The sequence below is a fragment of the Lycium ferocissimum genome, chromosome 5 (genome assembly GCF_029784015.1).
Source record: "Lycium ferocissimum isolate CSIRO_LF1 chromosome 5, AGI_CSIRO_Lferr_CH_V1, whole genome shotgun sequence".
Classification (NCBI taxonomy): domain Eukaryota; kingdom Viridiplantae; phylum Streptophyta; class Magnoliopsida; order Solanales; family Solanaceae; genus Lycium; species Lycium ferocissimum.
In genome coordinates this window covers 64980252-64996808 of record NC_081346.1, presented here as the reverse complement: position 1 = coordinate 64996808, position 16557 = coordinate 64980252, and the positions used below count along the sequence as shown (strand labels likewise).

General features: G+C 37.8%; 1 protein-coding gene across 1 annotated transcript; it reads right to left on the bottom strand.

The window, feature by feature from the left end:
* Positions 1 to 4616: 4616 nt before the first annotated feature.
* LOC132057091 (hydroxyacylglutathione hydrolase cytoplasmic-like) lies at positions 4617 to 16491 on the bottom strand. Its single transcript, XM_059449533.1, has 7 exons — positions 16333 to 16491; positions 15549 to 15671; positions 8416 to 8577; positions 8006 to 8084; positions 6464 to 6577; positions 5204 to 5380; positions 4617 to 4808 (listed from the first exon to the last, which is right to left on the bottom strand). Exons 1-7 carry the CDS (start codon positions 16377 to 16379, stop codon positions 4734 to 4736), a joined length of 777 nt encoding a protein of 258 aa, XP_059305516.1. The 5' UTR covers positions 16380 to 16491; the 3' UTR covers positions 4617 to 4733.
* Between the last annotated feature and the right edge of the window lie 66 nt (positions 16492 to 16557).

The window sequence follows — 16557 nt, the reverse complement described above, 5'->3', positions numbered from 1 at the left end:
CTCGTTAGTGGCTTTATTGGTTGTGAGTGTTGTTGTAGTTATGAATTGATTAATGCCTATCCGTTAGACATGTATTAGTGTTGAGCCCTGTTTACCTTTTGGGTTATTCTTCGGTTAGCGAATCATATGTGGAGTTAGTGATTGTCGGAGAAAGCATGTACACCTTCGGGTATGGAGTTTGGGATGGAATACTTAGGTTGGTATTGTTGTTGACTATGTCTTGTCGCCTTGTTGTGTTCTATTGAGTTGTTTCCTTATTGTGATCTATTGTCTTGTCGCCACGTGATTGATTCTAGAGTTGATGCTTAACGATTGCCTTATGATTGAAGAGCATATTTATCATTGTTGAGGTTGTTGGAAAAGAAATGAAAGATATGATATTGTTATTGTGATTGTGGTATGTGTCCATGTGCGGCACAATTGATCCTTATATTCTTGTTGGCATTGTTATCATGCATACACTCATTTGTATATACATTGGGATCGGGTTGGCGCCGCAACACTTACTTGGATCGGGTTGCACGTACCGCAATACTGACTGGGATCGGATTGCACACAACACTGACTATTGGATCGGGCTTTGCGCCACAACAGGTACATGGACTTAGCGGTCCCCCATGGGTCATGACTGTCGAAGCGAGGAGATATTCCGCCGAAGCATGTGTGTATCACTGCATTGCATATGCATTCATACTCATATCTCATATTCTCTTATTGTTGGATTACACTCAGATATTCTCTTATTGTCGGATTATGCTCGGATATTCTCTTATTGTTGGATTGTGCTCGAATATTCTCTTATTGTGGGATTGTGCTCAGATATTCTCTTATTGTTAGATTGAGTTGGTAGTTGTGATTTAGAGGATACTCTCGCTTGGTCTTCTTCAGGAGTGTAAGTAGGTTAGATGGGGATGGTATTGAGGAAATTGTAGATGGAAACGGAATCCTAGTAGCATAAAGCATGAGGGTGTTTAGTTGTGAACTCTTTTATCATTGTGAGTGAGAGTTGGAAGGCTCAGACGATGTTAGTGGAATTATAGATGATGACTGAACCCTATCTTTCTATTTGGTTCTGTCTTGGTTAGTTTGTTGCGTTTGTTGGTGGTAATCGTGGAGCCCTTCTTCAGAAGCGTATGTTGGAGTAAGCTAGTGATTGTATAGGTTGAGTTGAATTGATTCGATTGGTAGAAACCTGTCACGACCCAAATCGGAGGATCGCGACCGACACCCGATGCCCTGCCTGACCGAGTGTCACCATGCTATTTATTCCTTTTCTATTATCCTTATGTGAGCCCATAAACCATTCATTTCATACTTGCTATCAATTTATCATAAACTCAGTAAAACTCTTCGTGTGAAGAATACACGTGAATATGCAGATCTGCATGACTGCTATAGACACTATCGACATCTCGACACACCATACCCAAAACGCTGTCTGCAAAGTCTCTAACATGGACCAAAAAACCATAACATAAGTCGGGACAGGGCCCCGACGTACCCATAATGCATATGACACATATATGTAAACATACGCACTCCGACTCGGCAATACTCCAAATAGAAATGGAGTTCACCAAAATCCACCGATATCCCGGAACCTCCTCTGAGCCAAGAGTCCTCTACTCATTTGTGTACACACATGTGGCATGAAACACAGTGCCCCCAGGCAAAGGGACGTCAGTACTAATAATGTACCGAGTATGTAAGGCAGAAATGGAACATCTCAATACTCAAATGATAAGAAGAATGTAAGAGTCAACTTGTACCTGTGACTGTCGCTACGGACCATGAATATGCATAATGTACTTTTGAAAACATTTATATATGTATATGTACCTTTACCCATTCGCTCCTTCGAGCTTCGCCCCGTCGGGTATCATTTCATATAGGCCCGCCGGGCATCATAATCATCTGATCAGGTGGTTTGCTTATATAACGCCATAGCCTTTCCCCTTCCCCGTAAAATCATGATACATAAGTGTATAAATATGTATATACATATGAATAATGCATGACAAAACTTATAAGACTCGAAACTCCCTTCGGAGTGACTCTCTAGTCATCATAATCATACGCCCCCTTCAGGACTTGGAATCAATCAAGAAATATATGGAAATGTTAAACCTTGTACATGCCCCTTCGGGACTTAGGAACTTGAGGAACAGTATGCTTGGAAGCTCAATCATAAGAATGTCACAGAGTAAAATTCTCTAACATTCGAAGAGTAGAATCATTATGGAGCAACATTCGTTTACGTTTCGTTCTATCATGGGTCATGCCAAAATGAAAGAAAGGATAACCTTAACATACCTAAGGATAACCTTAACATACCTTTTCTTTTTTTACCAAGTCGATGCCCACACGAACCCTTTGCTCTGACGCTCGCCTTTTTACCCAAACCTAAATTGAAAATATCTCCTTAGTCATATTCTATGAACTCAACATATCAACTTATATAAGCCGTATATTGACGAGGGTTTCGGTTTACAAAAATTCGGATAGCATCTCGTCTGTTTCTACTATGTCTCCAAATCAACAACAACAACCATAACAACAACGACAACAACCAATCCAACAATAATAGCACCAATCTTAATTCCGACAATGATTCATCTAATTCACCATAATTAATTTGATATAACTCCTACCTAGCCAAACAGCACCAACAACAACATATACGATTTCCCGCTATTAATTCCGTATTTCTCATCCCACAATTTAGCTATGTTCTGGACGAACATAAATATATCAAGAATTGGAGAATTATTACCTTATATGCCCAGAACTACTCTTCTTTCATCTTACTTTACTTTGAAGAAATCTCCGATCCGCTCAACAGAAGAAAACGTTACTGCTTGCTTTTCTTAAGAGACCATACCTTAGCTATTATTAGAAAGCCTCTCAAGTCGTGGCTTATGCTATTTTGGTAAAGTATATATGATAAGATAAGAAGGTCAAAATAATGTATATAAAAACATCCAGCTACAATTCTTATAGCAAAATACCAAAAGAGTATGAATTGGAATTCAAGGAATAAGCCCTTTCTTTGTACGTGTCATTATGCACTTTAATGTGCATGACTCATGACTTCCATTTGCATATCTTAGTGCCACCTTTTAATTGACTAATGTCACATTAGCATTAATAATTGTGACCATTTTCTTGCTGCATGGACATGCTGTCCCCTAAAATTAATCCAAGCATTCCTTTAATAATATTTGTCTTCCACTACGATCTAACATTTAACTACTTACCCACATTATTAATTTTTTGATCTCAATTCACTTAAATAGCAATCATTTTTAGTACACTTTATATACTCATTGCCATAATCATGTGACATAGCACTAGTCCATAGCCCCTTTTGGTACACACAAAATATTATTTGCAATCATCGTCGTCACACTTTTTCGTCTTAAATCATTTCGGGACTTCATTCCTTGTATACACCGAGTTCTTGATTTTCATGCTTGAATATGACCAAATCCTCCGGGCTCGGATAAATTTGCTAATGTTGGATGGTCCAATTTTTCTAGTCCAAAAATACTGGGTATTATAGCTTGGACCGTATTTCATTCAAATAAATTTCAAACCTCGACGAAACTTATTTTTCTTCGATTTGTTTAACTTTTGATCCTTATGACACATCTATCATCACTCTAACCACCTATAAGCTTGGGGGATAACCTCGTTTTCAATTACTAATGTCATTTAACTCGCACGCTTTTCAATGCATGAAAACACGGGATGTAACAAAACCTCCCCGTTATAAACTGTTGATTGACTAAATATTTGCCTATCATACTTATCTGTTATTCTCTATTGATGTTATGATTTTTGTACTCGTTGTCGGCCTATGATACTTACCAGTACGAGGGTTGTACTGATGCTACTCTTGCTACACCTTTTTTGGGGTGTAGATTGTTTCAGGTTGAGTTCGTGATTAGTAGCATCCGAGGACATGCCGGGGCTATCTTGAAGACTCTGTTATTCTCATTCTAAACAGGGTCGTCATTCATGTATTTGTCTATTTGTATCCGTATCTTAGAAGCTCTTGTACTAGTCTAGATCAGATTCTTGGGAAATGGTTGTAGACGAACTTTTGTATTTCGCTTGATTATATTGTAATGTAAAAACGATTCTATTGTTGTGATGTTCAAGTTGAGATTTAAATGTGTAATTTTGGGAAAGGGTTCTCCTACTAGGTGGAAATAGGTAGGTGCCCGCACAGACCCCAAATTGGGTTCTCCATAATAGCTCTTATTTATTATGAAAATTTGGAGCTAGTTTTGGGGAATTGATTTTGGGATTATTGTAAATGATTAATTGGTTGTGTTGTTTTGTTGTGTGTTTAAAAAAAAAAAAAAAAACACATTTTGGTTCCGTGCCCAAACAAAACTAATTTCCTCCTATGAATGGACTTGCTCAAAAGAAAATGATTGAAAGGGAACTTCACTCTTGAATGGTGATTTGCCAAAATTTTCAAGAGATTATGACATCATTAGACCCTAAATTAACCAAGATTTGAGTCTAAACCAAGCAAAGCCGCGACCACTCTCATACACAGATACAGTCAAAATTAAATGTCAGGATTATGAAGTTGAAAGGCAACATAACAATGGAAATGAACTCTTCCAACACACAGTTCGATTTGATTTTGTCTGTAACATTTCCACCTTATTAGATGCACAAACATGAAAAAAACATTACACTTGTGCTCGCGTTATTATTCAGCCCTTCCAACTATCCTTTCGTTGCCTGATTTCATGCAAGGCTTCAACAGGAGACTTGCATCCGACTTTATCCTGTGTAGCAAGCAAAAAATCCCTGTTAAAGAAGGTTTTGTGGCACATGCAGACAAGGAGATACGCACTCAATATACTGTCCCATTAAGTGACTCTTCTAACTTTTTTTATAACAGTAATGCAAAGGTCAGCTTGCGTGCATTTCGACTATTCCACCAGACATTTTCTATCTCCCACCTGCTACAGGAACCGTTAACTTTGCCCAACAAAGCTTAGGCAGATGGAAATAAACTGCCTAGCACTTTTTGTCATTGCTGGGATTGAGTCTCCCATGATTTTCATCTCAGTTGACCACTAGATCACACCCTTTGGTCACGACTTTATGCTAATTTTAGCAAGAAGTATTTCTTCTTTCTCTAAAATGCAATAAGAGGTATTTTACAGAACTAACATACCTGAACCTCTGGAAGATCAACCCGCATGAATGGGTTACTCTCAAATTCTTCCTGAATGGTTGATGGAATAGTTGGAAGGCCTACTCTTCTCTGATGCTCAGCCCATGCCAACTTTTGTGCAGTTTGGGCATTGTCAGGTTCGACTGTCAAAGCAAACTGCAAATTTTTTACTGTGTACTGCAAATCATTTAACAAGCATTAGAATTTCCTCAGATAATAGAATTGCTGCTAAAACCCAAAATGAAAGTCATGTTAGAGAAATTGCTAACACCACACGAACAAGTACTTCAATATGAAAGGAGAATAGTAATGCATTCAAAATTGTTTGTGGAAAAGAAGTTAATTTGCGTGCTGGATAAAATCATATATGTATGTGCAGGTCACCTTAGCCTGGAGCTACCTTTAGTTCAAGCATATAAAGGAGAGACCACTATCACACTGAATTTTTACTGATTGGAGAGCAGGCGTTGGAGAATATGGGGGAGGGGGTTTAAGTTCTCTGAGGCTCAAACGGTCTCACTTGTGTGTGTGTTCCGGGGGGGGGAGGGGATATAGATACAAAGATGTAAAGTAAGAGAACAATTCTGACGTAGAGTAGCGACCATGGGCATCATGCATATGCAAATACCTAGTAAGTTTTGGAATCAAAACTACTAAAAGTATCTTTTTATCGGAGGTTCATTACAAATGCAGCAGTGTCTTACAGTTGATGACATCTTTTCGCAACAGAAATCATACAATACTTTTGCAGGGAAAATACATGTGATATACTGTATACACATCTAGAGAGAGCTTTTTACATGTGTGCGAGTACATCCAAGGTGGATATTGTTTAAAATTTTCATTTGTCCTTCCATTCAACAAAAGTGCTCATCGTACTGAAGGCACAGAAAACTGTCATAACTGGTACACCAAAGTCTAAAGACGGGGAAAATTAAAAGAGAAATTCTTTTGATCGGTAAAAACGAGAAATTATTTCTATGTACTATAAAGATAAACTAGAACTTAGGAGCTGAAGTGGCTCTAGTTCTTAAAATATGGACAAAGATAGGGCAATCTAAACACGTCTTGCTCATTTTTTCATTCTGTTATCAAGTGTACTAACTTCCTCAGTGGTCCTAATGAAAGTTGTACAAATGTGGCACATTAGAGAGAGTTAACTGTTGATGCACAGAATCCAAAATCTGATCTAAGAACACTATATGATGACACAGAATAATTCTTTCTTTAAAAGTTATCATAACAGCATGCACACATTACCTCATGACCGCAATATACTCGAGTTGGCTTTGGCAAAGAACCTAGTGTCACACACAGTGATTGATACATTTGTTCTGCAGTGCCTTCAGCAAACTTACCACAACCAGAAATAAACTGCAAGCCAAAGAGATGGAAGTGTTAAAAGAAAACTACTTTGACCATCAACAGGATAATAATAAAAATTTTGAAAAAGACTGTCGGTTCACAATAGCTCCTCCTGCTCGCATTGTCACAATCTTCGGGTTTCAAATACTGGTTTGTTGCTTTGTATTCCACATTTAACATAACTTGCATGGAGTGGTTGGAGTTCCCATAATTTTCTCCCAAAATAAACTTTCTCAAATCCATAAACCTACATTCCAAGATCGAGCAAAGCAAACCGGAAGAAGTAGACAGTAAGCCAGAAAAGGTTCAATCCACCACTACCCTTCCAAATCTTGGGCAAAGTTACAGTGAACCACTTAAGGAGTTTGAATCTAAATATTTCTTGTGTTATATACTGTAATACCTCCAAGTTGAGAGAGATATACCAGAAAAGACAGAAGAAGCAGATGGATTTGGCGTTGTGATTGCAACATGGTGATGCCAAAAGATCTACAGCTGTGCATACAAAGAGGATGGATAAACGAGAGAGTGAAATTTGCAAATGAAGCATTGTAGGGATATATGATAAAGGGGAAGTGTTCTCCTCAGCAGCCTAAATAATCCGTCAGCAGATGGAATTGAGGACTTCATCACATTAATCAACAGGTACTCATTTGATTTTGATTTATTATTTCAAAAACATGGAAAATACCTGAGTGCCTTTTAATTGACTCTGTATATGAAGGGTGTTCAAGAAAACTCTCCTTTGTTTTATGCTCCAGAAAAGTTTTCCGCTTTCATTCATTTCATTTTTTATTCAATAAAAGATAAAATTTCATTAACTCGGCTGCAGTAAGTCGGTGCTGCACTGTGTACAACAAAAGCACATAAACATTCCCATTGAATCCTGGAGGAAGCTAATTAAGTATGAGATTATCAGCATTCTCTATATATTCATTTTACACCACAATGAAGTAACCAAAGGCAGTTGAAGTGTTGAACTGTTCTTTCTCATTGGCCCTGCCCTACTCTCAAAGCATCTCAAGTTCCTTTCTCTCCATAACCCGTCTCATTTTTTTCTTAGAACGGAAAAAGGAAGAATGGAGAACTCGTGTCAATTGAACACTATCCATGTCTTTCCTCAATGATTTTCATCAGGAAGGCACACCCTTCCCGAAATTAACAAACTACTAATAAACAAATAGCAGTAACAGAATGATGAGATCAATATAGCTACAAATGAAGAAAGGTGCACCATGAATGCCCTAAAATCTGGAAACAATGAACAAAAAGTGTGTGCAAGTTGAAGTTGCGTAAGGAAATATAATTCCAGTAAACAAATTCTTAAAGTAGAAAAGCTTCACACAACACTAAGCAAGACACACCCTGTGCAGGAACCAACTACTAATTAAGTTCTACTTGCTCATAAAAGATTTATAAGTAGAAACCTCCACTCACCAATGTATCCCCAGTAAAAACAGCAGGATCCTCCCCTTCTTTGTCAGTAACATAGTAGCTTATATGGCCTTTTGTGTGGCTGAGAGGAAAGGAAAAGCAATTAATTTTGTGAGAAATGACCGTGTAGGAGAACGAAATGAGATACAATTCCCTTTATGAATCTATTATGTTTCAACATATCAGAGATTATAATGGTATGATTCATAAGATCCACTGAGTCTACTTCTATGCAAGAGATATTTCCAAAATGACTACAGCTTTTATTCATTAGTATCAAAAGGCAGGGTCATCAAACAAGAGTATCCAAATAAGGAAAGCAGTTGAGTCCTTGACGAAAAAATCAGTATTAAGAACATTGAATTAAGAGTTAGTAACGGAAGGAAGCAATTAAGCAAACTGTAAACACATACCATGGTGTGTGAAGAGATAAGATGCTGATATCAGCACCAAGGGATACCTTGTCACCATTTTCAACTTTGTCTGTACAACCCCTCACATTATCAACTGATCCACCATAAATTCTTATTCCAGGAACGAGCTGTTTTATTTCATCATTCCCTCCAGCATGATCCCTGAAATGTGTTAGCGTTCATCAAGATCAGATAAACAGAACCCACATATGTACCTAAATAGATGAAGGGTAGTCCGGTGCACTAAGCTCCCGCTATGCGTGGGGTCCGGGGAAGAGCCGGACCACAAGGGTCTATTGTATGCAGCCTTATCTTGCATTTCTACAAGAGGTTGTTTCCACGGCTTGAACCCGTGACCTCCTGATCACATGGCTGCAAGTACTTTACCAGTTACGCCAAGGCTCTGTTATTAAATCTGTATTGCAAAGAATACTTTGAGCGCCGTTAGACTAATTCCCGAAACGAGAAAACGAGAATCTCCGGTTCGCAAAATCGTAGAAAACGAAATTAACGAAACGAAAAATAATATGAACAAGATATGGAAAACCAAATCGAGCCCATCGAGTTCACAAAGTGTGTCCTTAAGGAAATTATTCCCCTCAATGTACCCGAGATTTTGGAATCTTTCCTCTGAAAAGGTTTGCAACTTTTCAGAAAAGTTTGCAACCTTATCAATCAGATCATTTGACCAAATCCAAATACAAATCCGAATCCAAAGCCAAAGCCGAGCCGAGCGACGACGACGGCGCGAGGGGAGACCCTCTTCTTGACCTTTTAGCAACAAGAAGGAGTGTTTCTACTTTAAGTAGGAGAACTTTTCTTTCCACCACCTATGAGGGACAAATGCTTATTTCATAAAGCAAGAGGGAACAACTCATTTTTCCCTACACTTCTTTTCCCTTCATTTCCCATTCAACCTATCAATTAAACCCAACAATCCCCACATGAATGGGGAATGGCTATAAGATAAAGGAATGCACGGACAAGTGTGTGATATACAAGCGAAGATTAATTGCATCTGGATAAGTAGGTTTCCCTTTGAACTTTCCGTAGTGAACTTATATCGGATATACTCGATCAATCGGTAGATGTGATATTTTTGAACCGTCGAACTTTGTTGTATAACTAGACAACATAAGTCACACAATTAACCCTCAACCATCTATGGTTCTCACGGTTGTGTTCGTTTCAACCATGAACACCGCCTGGTTTCGTGAATGCATAGAGAATAGGCCTTTACCATCATTCCCCTTGAAGCGGCTTATACTTCACACTCACATAGGTGATTTCTAAACGTGTAGTCCTATAGACACACTATCTGGTCATGTTCTGCCAGACTTAGATAATCATTAAAAAACTTTAATGCTTTATTAACTCATTAAAAAGCCTTAAGGTTTTATCCTTGTTTCTGAACATTGTCATCATCACGAGAATGGGTTGAGTTATTTGACAATGTTAAACCGTCATTCATAACTTTGTTTGATCTCTTTGAACCTAGTTCTTGGGATCTCCAATCTACTAGGTAGAGTTACCGCCATGATGACTTGTCCTAGGCCTTAACCCTATTCCCTTCGATGATCTTTCAACAGCCTCTCTAGATAAGCCTTTTGTTAGCGGATCCGATACATTATCTCTTGACTTTACGTAGTCAATAGTGATAACACCACTAGAGAGTAGTTGTCTAACGGTATTGTGTCGCCATCGAATATGATGCGATTTACCGTTATACATAACGCTCCCCGCCCTACCTATTGTCACTATCACAATGTATACATGTAGGTGCCAAAGGTTTGGGCCAAAATGGAATATCTTCCAAGAAATTTCGAGAGCCATTCGGTTCTTCACTTGTCTAAAGCTATAAATTCGATTCCATTGTAGAGGGGCGACGTTGTCCCGTTTTGATGATTTTCAAGACATCGCTCCTCCACCACGGTGAAAACATATCCACTCGTGGATTTAACTTCGAGATGATCCGGTGATCCGGTTGCATCACTATATCCCTCAATTACGGGATATTTATTATAATGCAAAGCATAGTTTGGGTGTGTTTCAAATACCCCAAGACTCGTTTCATTGCCATCCAATGAGTTTGATTGGGATTACTCGTGAATCGACTCAAATAGCACATGCTATATCCGGTCGTGTACAATTCATAATATACATCAAACTTCCCAAAACTCCGTGCATAGTCCAATTGTGAGTCACTTTCACCTTCATTCTTTTGAAGTGCAAAACTTACATCAATTGGAGTCTTTGCAACATTGAAATTTAAATACTTGAACTTGTCAAGTACCTTTTCAATATAATGTGACTGTGATAATGCTAGAGCTTGTGGAGTTTTATGGATCCTAATTCCTAAGATCAAATCAGCAACCCCTAAGTCTTTCATGTCAAATTTGCTAGCGAGCATACGCTTCGTAGCATTTACATCGGCAATATCTCTACTCATTATCAACATGTCATCAACATATAAACAAATAATGACTTCATGATTTGGAGTATTTTTAATGTAAACACATTTGTAACACTCATTAATCTTAAATCCATTTGCCAACATTGTTTGGTTAAATTTCGCATGCCATTGTTTGGGTGCTTGTTTAAGTCCATAAAGTGACTTAACAAGTTTGCACACTTTCCTTTCTTTACCAGGAACCACAAAACCCTCAGGTTGTTCCATGTAAATTTCTTCCTCCAATTCTCCATTTAAGAAAGCCACATCCATTTGATGGATTTCAAGACCATATACTGTTCAACTAACACCCGAATAGATGTTATCCTTGTTACCGGTGAATATGTGTCAAAGTAATCAAGGCCTTCATGTTGTCTATAACCCTTGACCACAAGTCTTGCCTTATATTTGTCAATAGTGCCATCAGGCTTTCATTTTCCTTTTAAAAATCCATTTTGATCCTAAAGGTTTATTTCAGAGGAAGATCAACCAATTCCCATGTATGGTTGTTCAAAATTGATTCAACTCACTATTGACTGCCTCTTTCCAAAATGCTGAATCAGAAGAAGACATTGCTGCTTTAAATGTTTGAGGCTCATTTTCAAGCAAGAATGTCACAAAATCTGGTCCAAAGGAAGTAGATATCCTTTGACGTTTGCTACGCCTTGGATCCTCTTCACTTGGTTTACTTTCCTTTGGTTCTTCTCGCGGCCGTTTAGATCTTTCACTTGACGACTCACATTCAGTTTTATACGGATAAATGTTTTCAAAGAATTCAGCATTATCTGATTCAATTACCGTATTAACATGAATTTCGGGATTGTCCGATTTGTGAACCAAAAATCGACATGCTTTGCTGCATAGCCAATAAAAACACAATCCACGGTTTTTTGTCCGATTTTTACCCTTTTGGGCAAAGGAACTTGGACCTTTGCTTAATACCCCCACACTTTGAAATATTTCAAGTTGGGTTTTCTTCCTTTCCATAGTTCATATGGAATAGATTGTGTTTTGCTGTGGGGCACCCTGTTGAGTATTCGATTAGCTGTAAGGATAGCTTCCCCCCACAAGTTCTGCGGTAAACCGGAACTTATTAATAAAGCATTCATCGTTTCCTTTAACGTTCGGTTTTTCCTTTCCGCAATTCCATTTGATTGTGGTGTGTAGGGGGCAGTAGTTTGATGAATAATTCCATATTCTAAACATATCTCTGCAAAAGGAGATTCGTATTCTCCACCCCTATCACTTCTAATCATTTTTATCTTTTTATTCAATTGATTTTCCACTTCGTTCTTGTATTGCTTAAATGCATCAATTGCTTTATCCTTACTATTAAGCAAATACACTTAACAATATCGAGTGCAATCGTCAATAAAAGTTATAAAATACTTTTTCCCACCGCGTGATGGTATTGACTTCATATCACATATATCTGTGTAGATTAAGTCTAAAGGATTTGAACTCCTATCAATAGACTTATATGGATGTTTAACAAACTTAGATTCAACACAGATTTCACATTTTGATTTATTACACTCGAATTTAGGCAATACTTCTAAATTAATCAATTTTCGCAAGGTTTTGTAGTTGACATGTCCTAAATGAACATGCCATAAATCATTTGACTCCAATAAGTAAGACGAAGTCAATTCTTATTAATACTGTCAACAACCATTACATTGAGTTTGAAAAGGCCCTCGGTGAGGTAGCCCTTTCCTATGAACATATCATTCTTACTTATTACAATTTTCTCACTAACCAGCACGCACTTAAACCCGTTTTTGACGAGTAGTCCCATGAAACTAAATTCTTCCTAATTGTTGGAACATGCAGAACGTTGTTGAGAGTCAGCACCTTGCCGGAAGTCATCTTCAGAAGTATCTTCCCATATCCTTCAACATTGGCTGTTGCAGTATTTCCCACTCCTTTGGGTTTCCAACCAAATTGCACTCCGATAGCATTGCACACAGATCATCCATGTCATCATTCTTCTCCACCATATTGGCTTGTCCCTTTCCCTTGTCCTTTTTAGACGACAATGGGGCTTTGTGGCCGCCTTTCCCACGGTTATAGCAATTGCCCTTGAATTTTTTCTTTGTTCTGCTCCTTACTCTTTCCAAAAGGTTTCTTCCTTTTCTTATTCTTTGGAGCAGCTTCTTCAACGATGTTTGCTCCCATAATCGTTGAATTTCCACGCGACTTCTTTTTAGCAACTTTATTATCTTCCTCAATCTTCAAGCGAATCACAAGATCTTCCAGCGACATTTCCTTACGATTGTGTTTCAGATAGTTCTTGAAGTCTCTCCATGAAGGAGGCAACTTCTCAATCACAGCAGCCACTTGAAATGCCTCGTTAATCACCATACCTTCAGCAATAAGGTCATGGATAAAGACTTGGAGTTCTTGAACTTGGGTTCCAATAGTTTTACTGTCTGTCATCTTGTAGTCAAGAAACTTGGCAACCACGAATTTTTTCAAGCATGCATCTTCAGTTTTATACTTCTTTTCGAGTGCAAGCCATAATTCTTTTGAAGTTTTGGCAGAACTGTAGACATTATACATATCATTATTTAGTGCACTAAGGATGTATCCTTTGCACAAAAAATCTACATGCTTCCAAGCCTCAGTAATCATAAAGCGCTGGTTTTCAGGCATTCCTTCTTCAGTAGCAAGAGGATTTTCATTTGTGAACTTCGCATGCCTAGAGTAGTCGACGAGAAGAACATTATTTCTTTGCCATCCTTTGAAGTTGATACCGAAAACTTCCCTGGTTTCTCTGTGCCATCGCGTGTGCGCGGTTGGACGGCTTGACGATGCAACATATGTCGGCAACAAATACGCATGACCGTAGTACAACAAGTAGTACCCGCGGCCGCACCAACAGGTTCCATTAGGAGCATTAACATCACGTTCGTTTCCATTCTTCATCACAATAATTGACAAACTCGTTTAATAAATGGCAAATGAAACGAGTTAGAGAAGATATATAATTTTTTTTTCTTTTTCTAGAATCTGTTTCACGATGAAGTTTTTATGTTCTTCAAATCGCATTACTGTTATGAACTTTAATAATCCAACGAAGTTTTTATGTTTTTCAAGTTGGACTAGAAAAATTCCAACAGAGTAGAAAACCAGAAGGTTTTAGTCTCCAAAACAGAATCTTAAAATATATAAGCAATAATTTCCTTAAGATTGTTATTAAATGTATTGCAAAGAATACTTTGAACCGATCAAGTTAGACTAATTCACGAAACGAAAAACGAGAATGCAATCGCTTCAGAAAACGAAATTAACGAAACCGAAAAATAATATGAAGATATATGGAAAACCAAATCGAGCCCACTGAATTCATAGTGTGTCCTTAAGGAAATTATTCCCCTCAATGTACCCGAGGTTTTGGAATCTTTCTTCCCAGGATAGAACGATTTACTCACCAAAATAGCGATACAGCAAATTCAAGTGACTACGAACCACTCGAAGGTAGTATATCACACGAGAGTTTTTAAGAAGTGCAGAGAAAGAAGAAGATGAATATCAGAAAATTTCGTAAGGAAAAATTCGAGGATCAACGAGAAATATATAACTTTGTTTGGGAAAAGGTTTGCAACTTTTCGTAAAAGTTTGCAACCTTTCGTAAATATTCCGGCCGAAAAAACGGAGGAAATGTTTTAAATTAATCCGGAAAGAAAGAAAACGGATCGGGTCGCGGGTCGGGATCATTAAATAATTAATTAAATAATTAAAATTAAAGGAAATTTGGTCCAAAAAGATTATCAATCAATCAGACCAAATCCGAAGCCGAAGCCGAGCCGAGCGACGACGACGGCGCGAGGGGAGACCCTCTTCTTGACCCTTTAGCAACACGAAGGAGTGCTTCTACTTTTAAGTAGGAGAACTTTTCTTTCCACCACCTATGAGGACAAATGCTTATTTCATAAAGCAAGAGGGAACAACTCATTTTTCCCTCCACTTCTTTTCCCTTCATTTCCCATTCAACCTATCAATTAAACCGAATAGGCTCCCCTTCATATGTACCTAATTAGATGTTTATAGCAAATGCAAATGCAGTCGAGCTGATTGATTTGTATGTCCTAAAAAAGTCTTTCCATGGAGTATTGTTCAACCCACGCTAGCCGTGGAGCAAGCTTGTCAACTATTTCCCCCTCTTGGAATACATGTAAACTAAATAACATCCAAGAGAACAAATGAAATAAAAGGAGAAAACAGTTTAAATGACAAACCATCAGAAAAGAATTCGTTTAATTGGCTATTCAAGTTTTTTCACAACTTTCAAGGATTCAAATTTATTGAAGTACTCAAATTTTAACTTTGATGTGCTGTTATCTCTATCGAACAACCACTTTTTTATTCTATCGAACAACCACTTTTTTATTCTTCTATCAACACCAACAAAATGTATATAAGTCAATGAAGGACTTAATCAAGGGCCTTCATAAGAGCTTTGACCAGGTAACAGCCAAATGTGTACGTACTAAAGGAAGATTTTCTATCACTAATAGTCGAATATGTTTCAACTATGTGCTCTCGATTGCTACCCTCATGAAACACAGAAAATTAGTTACGAGTAATAATTAAAATCTATAAATTCTCACAAAACAACCAAATTCAACAATCAAAAGAAAAATAACAAAAATAGAAGAAACTTAGAAGTGGAATAACAGACCAGTGGTGATGAGTGGTGAGAACAAATTTGAGGTCAACTTGGTTCTCTTGAGCAACTCTAAGCACCTTATGTGGCTCGACGGGGTCCACCACCGCAGCTTCCTTAGTAGTTTCATCAATGATCCTAACAAATTATTCATAGAAATAGTAGCAATTAGCAAAAACCCTAAACAACAACAACATGCTCAGTGTATTCTCACAAGTGGAGTCTGGAGAGGGTAGAGAGGCTTTTTCCGATAGACACTCCGCTCAAAAGAAGTAATCAAAGTAGAGTTGAAAGAAAAATAACAGAATATAAGATGAAACAGAAATATGTGTATTAAATTTCTTAAGTTTGTTATTCATGTATTCAAGGTATAGACTGAAAACAGAAAACATTTAAAACAAAAGTGTAGTTTTGAGCCCACAGAAAACTGTGTTTCCTTAAGGAACTTAATCCCCTCACTATTGCCGAATGTTTGGATTAATTCATCTCAGGATAGCAACAATACTGCCAATCGCAATTTCAGAACTTCAGCGAACTCAACAGACGGCAGTAATTCAGCAAATGAAGCAACAATAATAGTGAGTAAGAAATGAAGAATATGATACTACTCAACAAAGATGAGATGGGTGCAGGAGACTAACCAACTTTCCCACATAAGAGTACCACAACTCTCGGTTAGCTACTACCTTTCTACCCTGCCCTAATCCTCGACCTCTATACCTTCTTATCGTCATTATTATAGCAAAAACAAACCCTAAACCTGATATCAATTAGCTAATTGAAACAGAACATTACAGACATATAGGAATAGTTGTCATCTAAGCATGGAATGTGAACAACTTTCATCTCTGTCGCCGATCAGATAATACCACAATTCAGTTCTGTCAAGTTGGACAAAGAAATAATGTTCAATAACGTGAAAAAAAACTTTACTATGAAATAATGTTCAATAACGTGAAAAAAACTTTACTATGGGTGACGTACAACCAACAAAAGGTGTGTAAGGCTCACCTAACATGAGAGG

Bases quoted from the DNA above. Each gene is read 5' to 3' on its own strand.
- LOC132057091 (XM_059449533.1), bottom strand. From the start codon at position 16,379: ATGAAAGTTGTTCACATTCCATGCTTAGATGACAACTATTCCTATAT. The intron at 15,672-16,332 runs GTCTGTAATGTT...ATAATTTGTTAG, and splicing joins GATGACAACTATTCCTATAT to GATCATTGATGAAACTACTA. The intron at 4,809-5,203 runs GTATGTTAGTTC...CTTGCTACACAG, and splicing joins TTGATCTTCCAGAGGTTCAG to GATAAAGTCGGATGCAAGTC.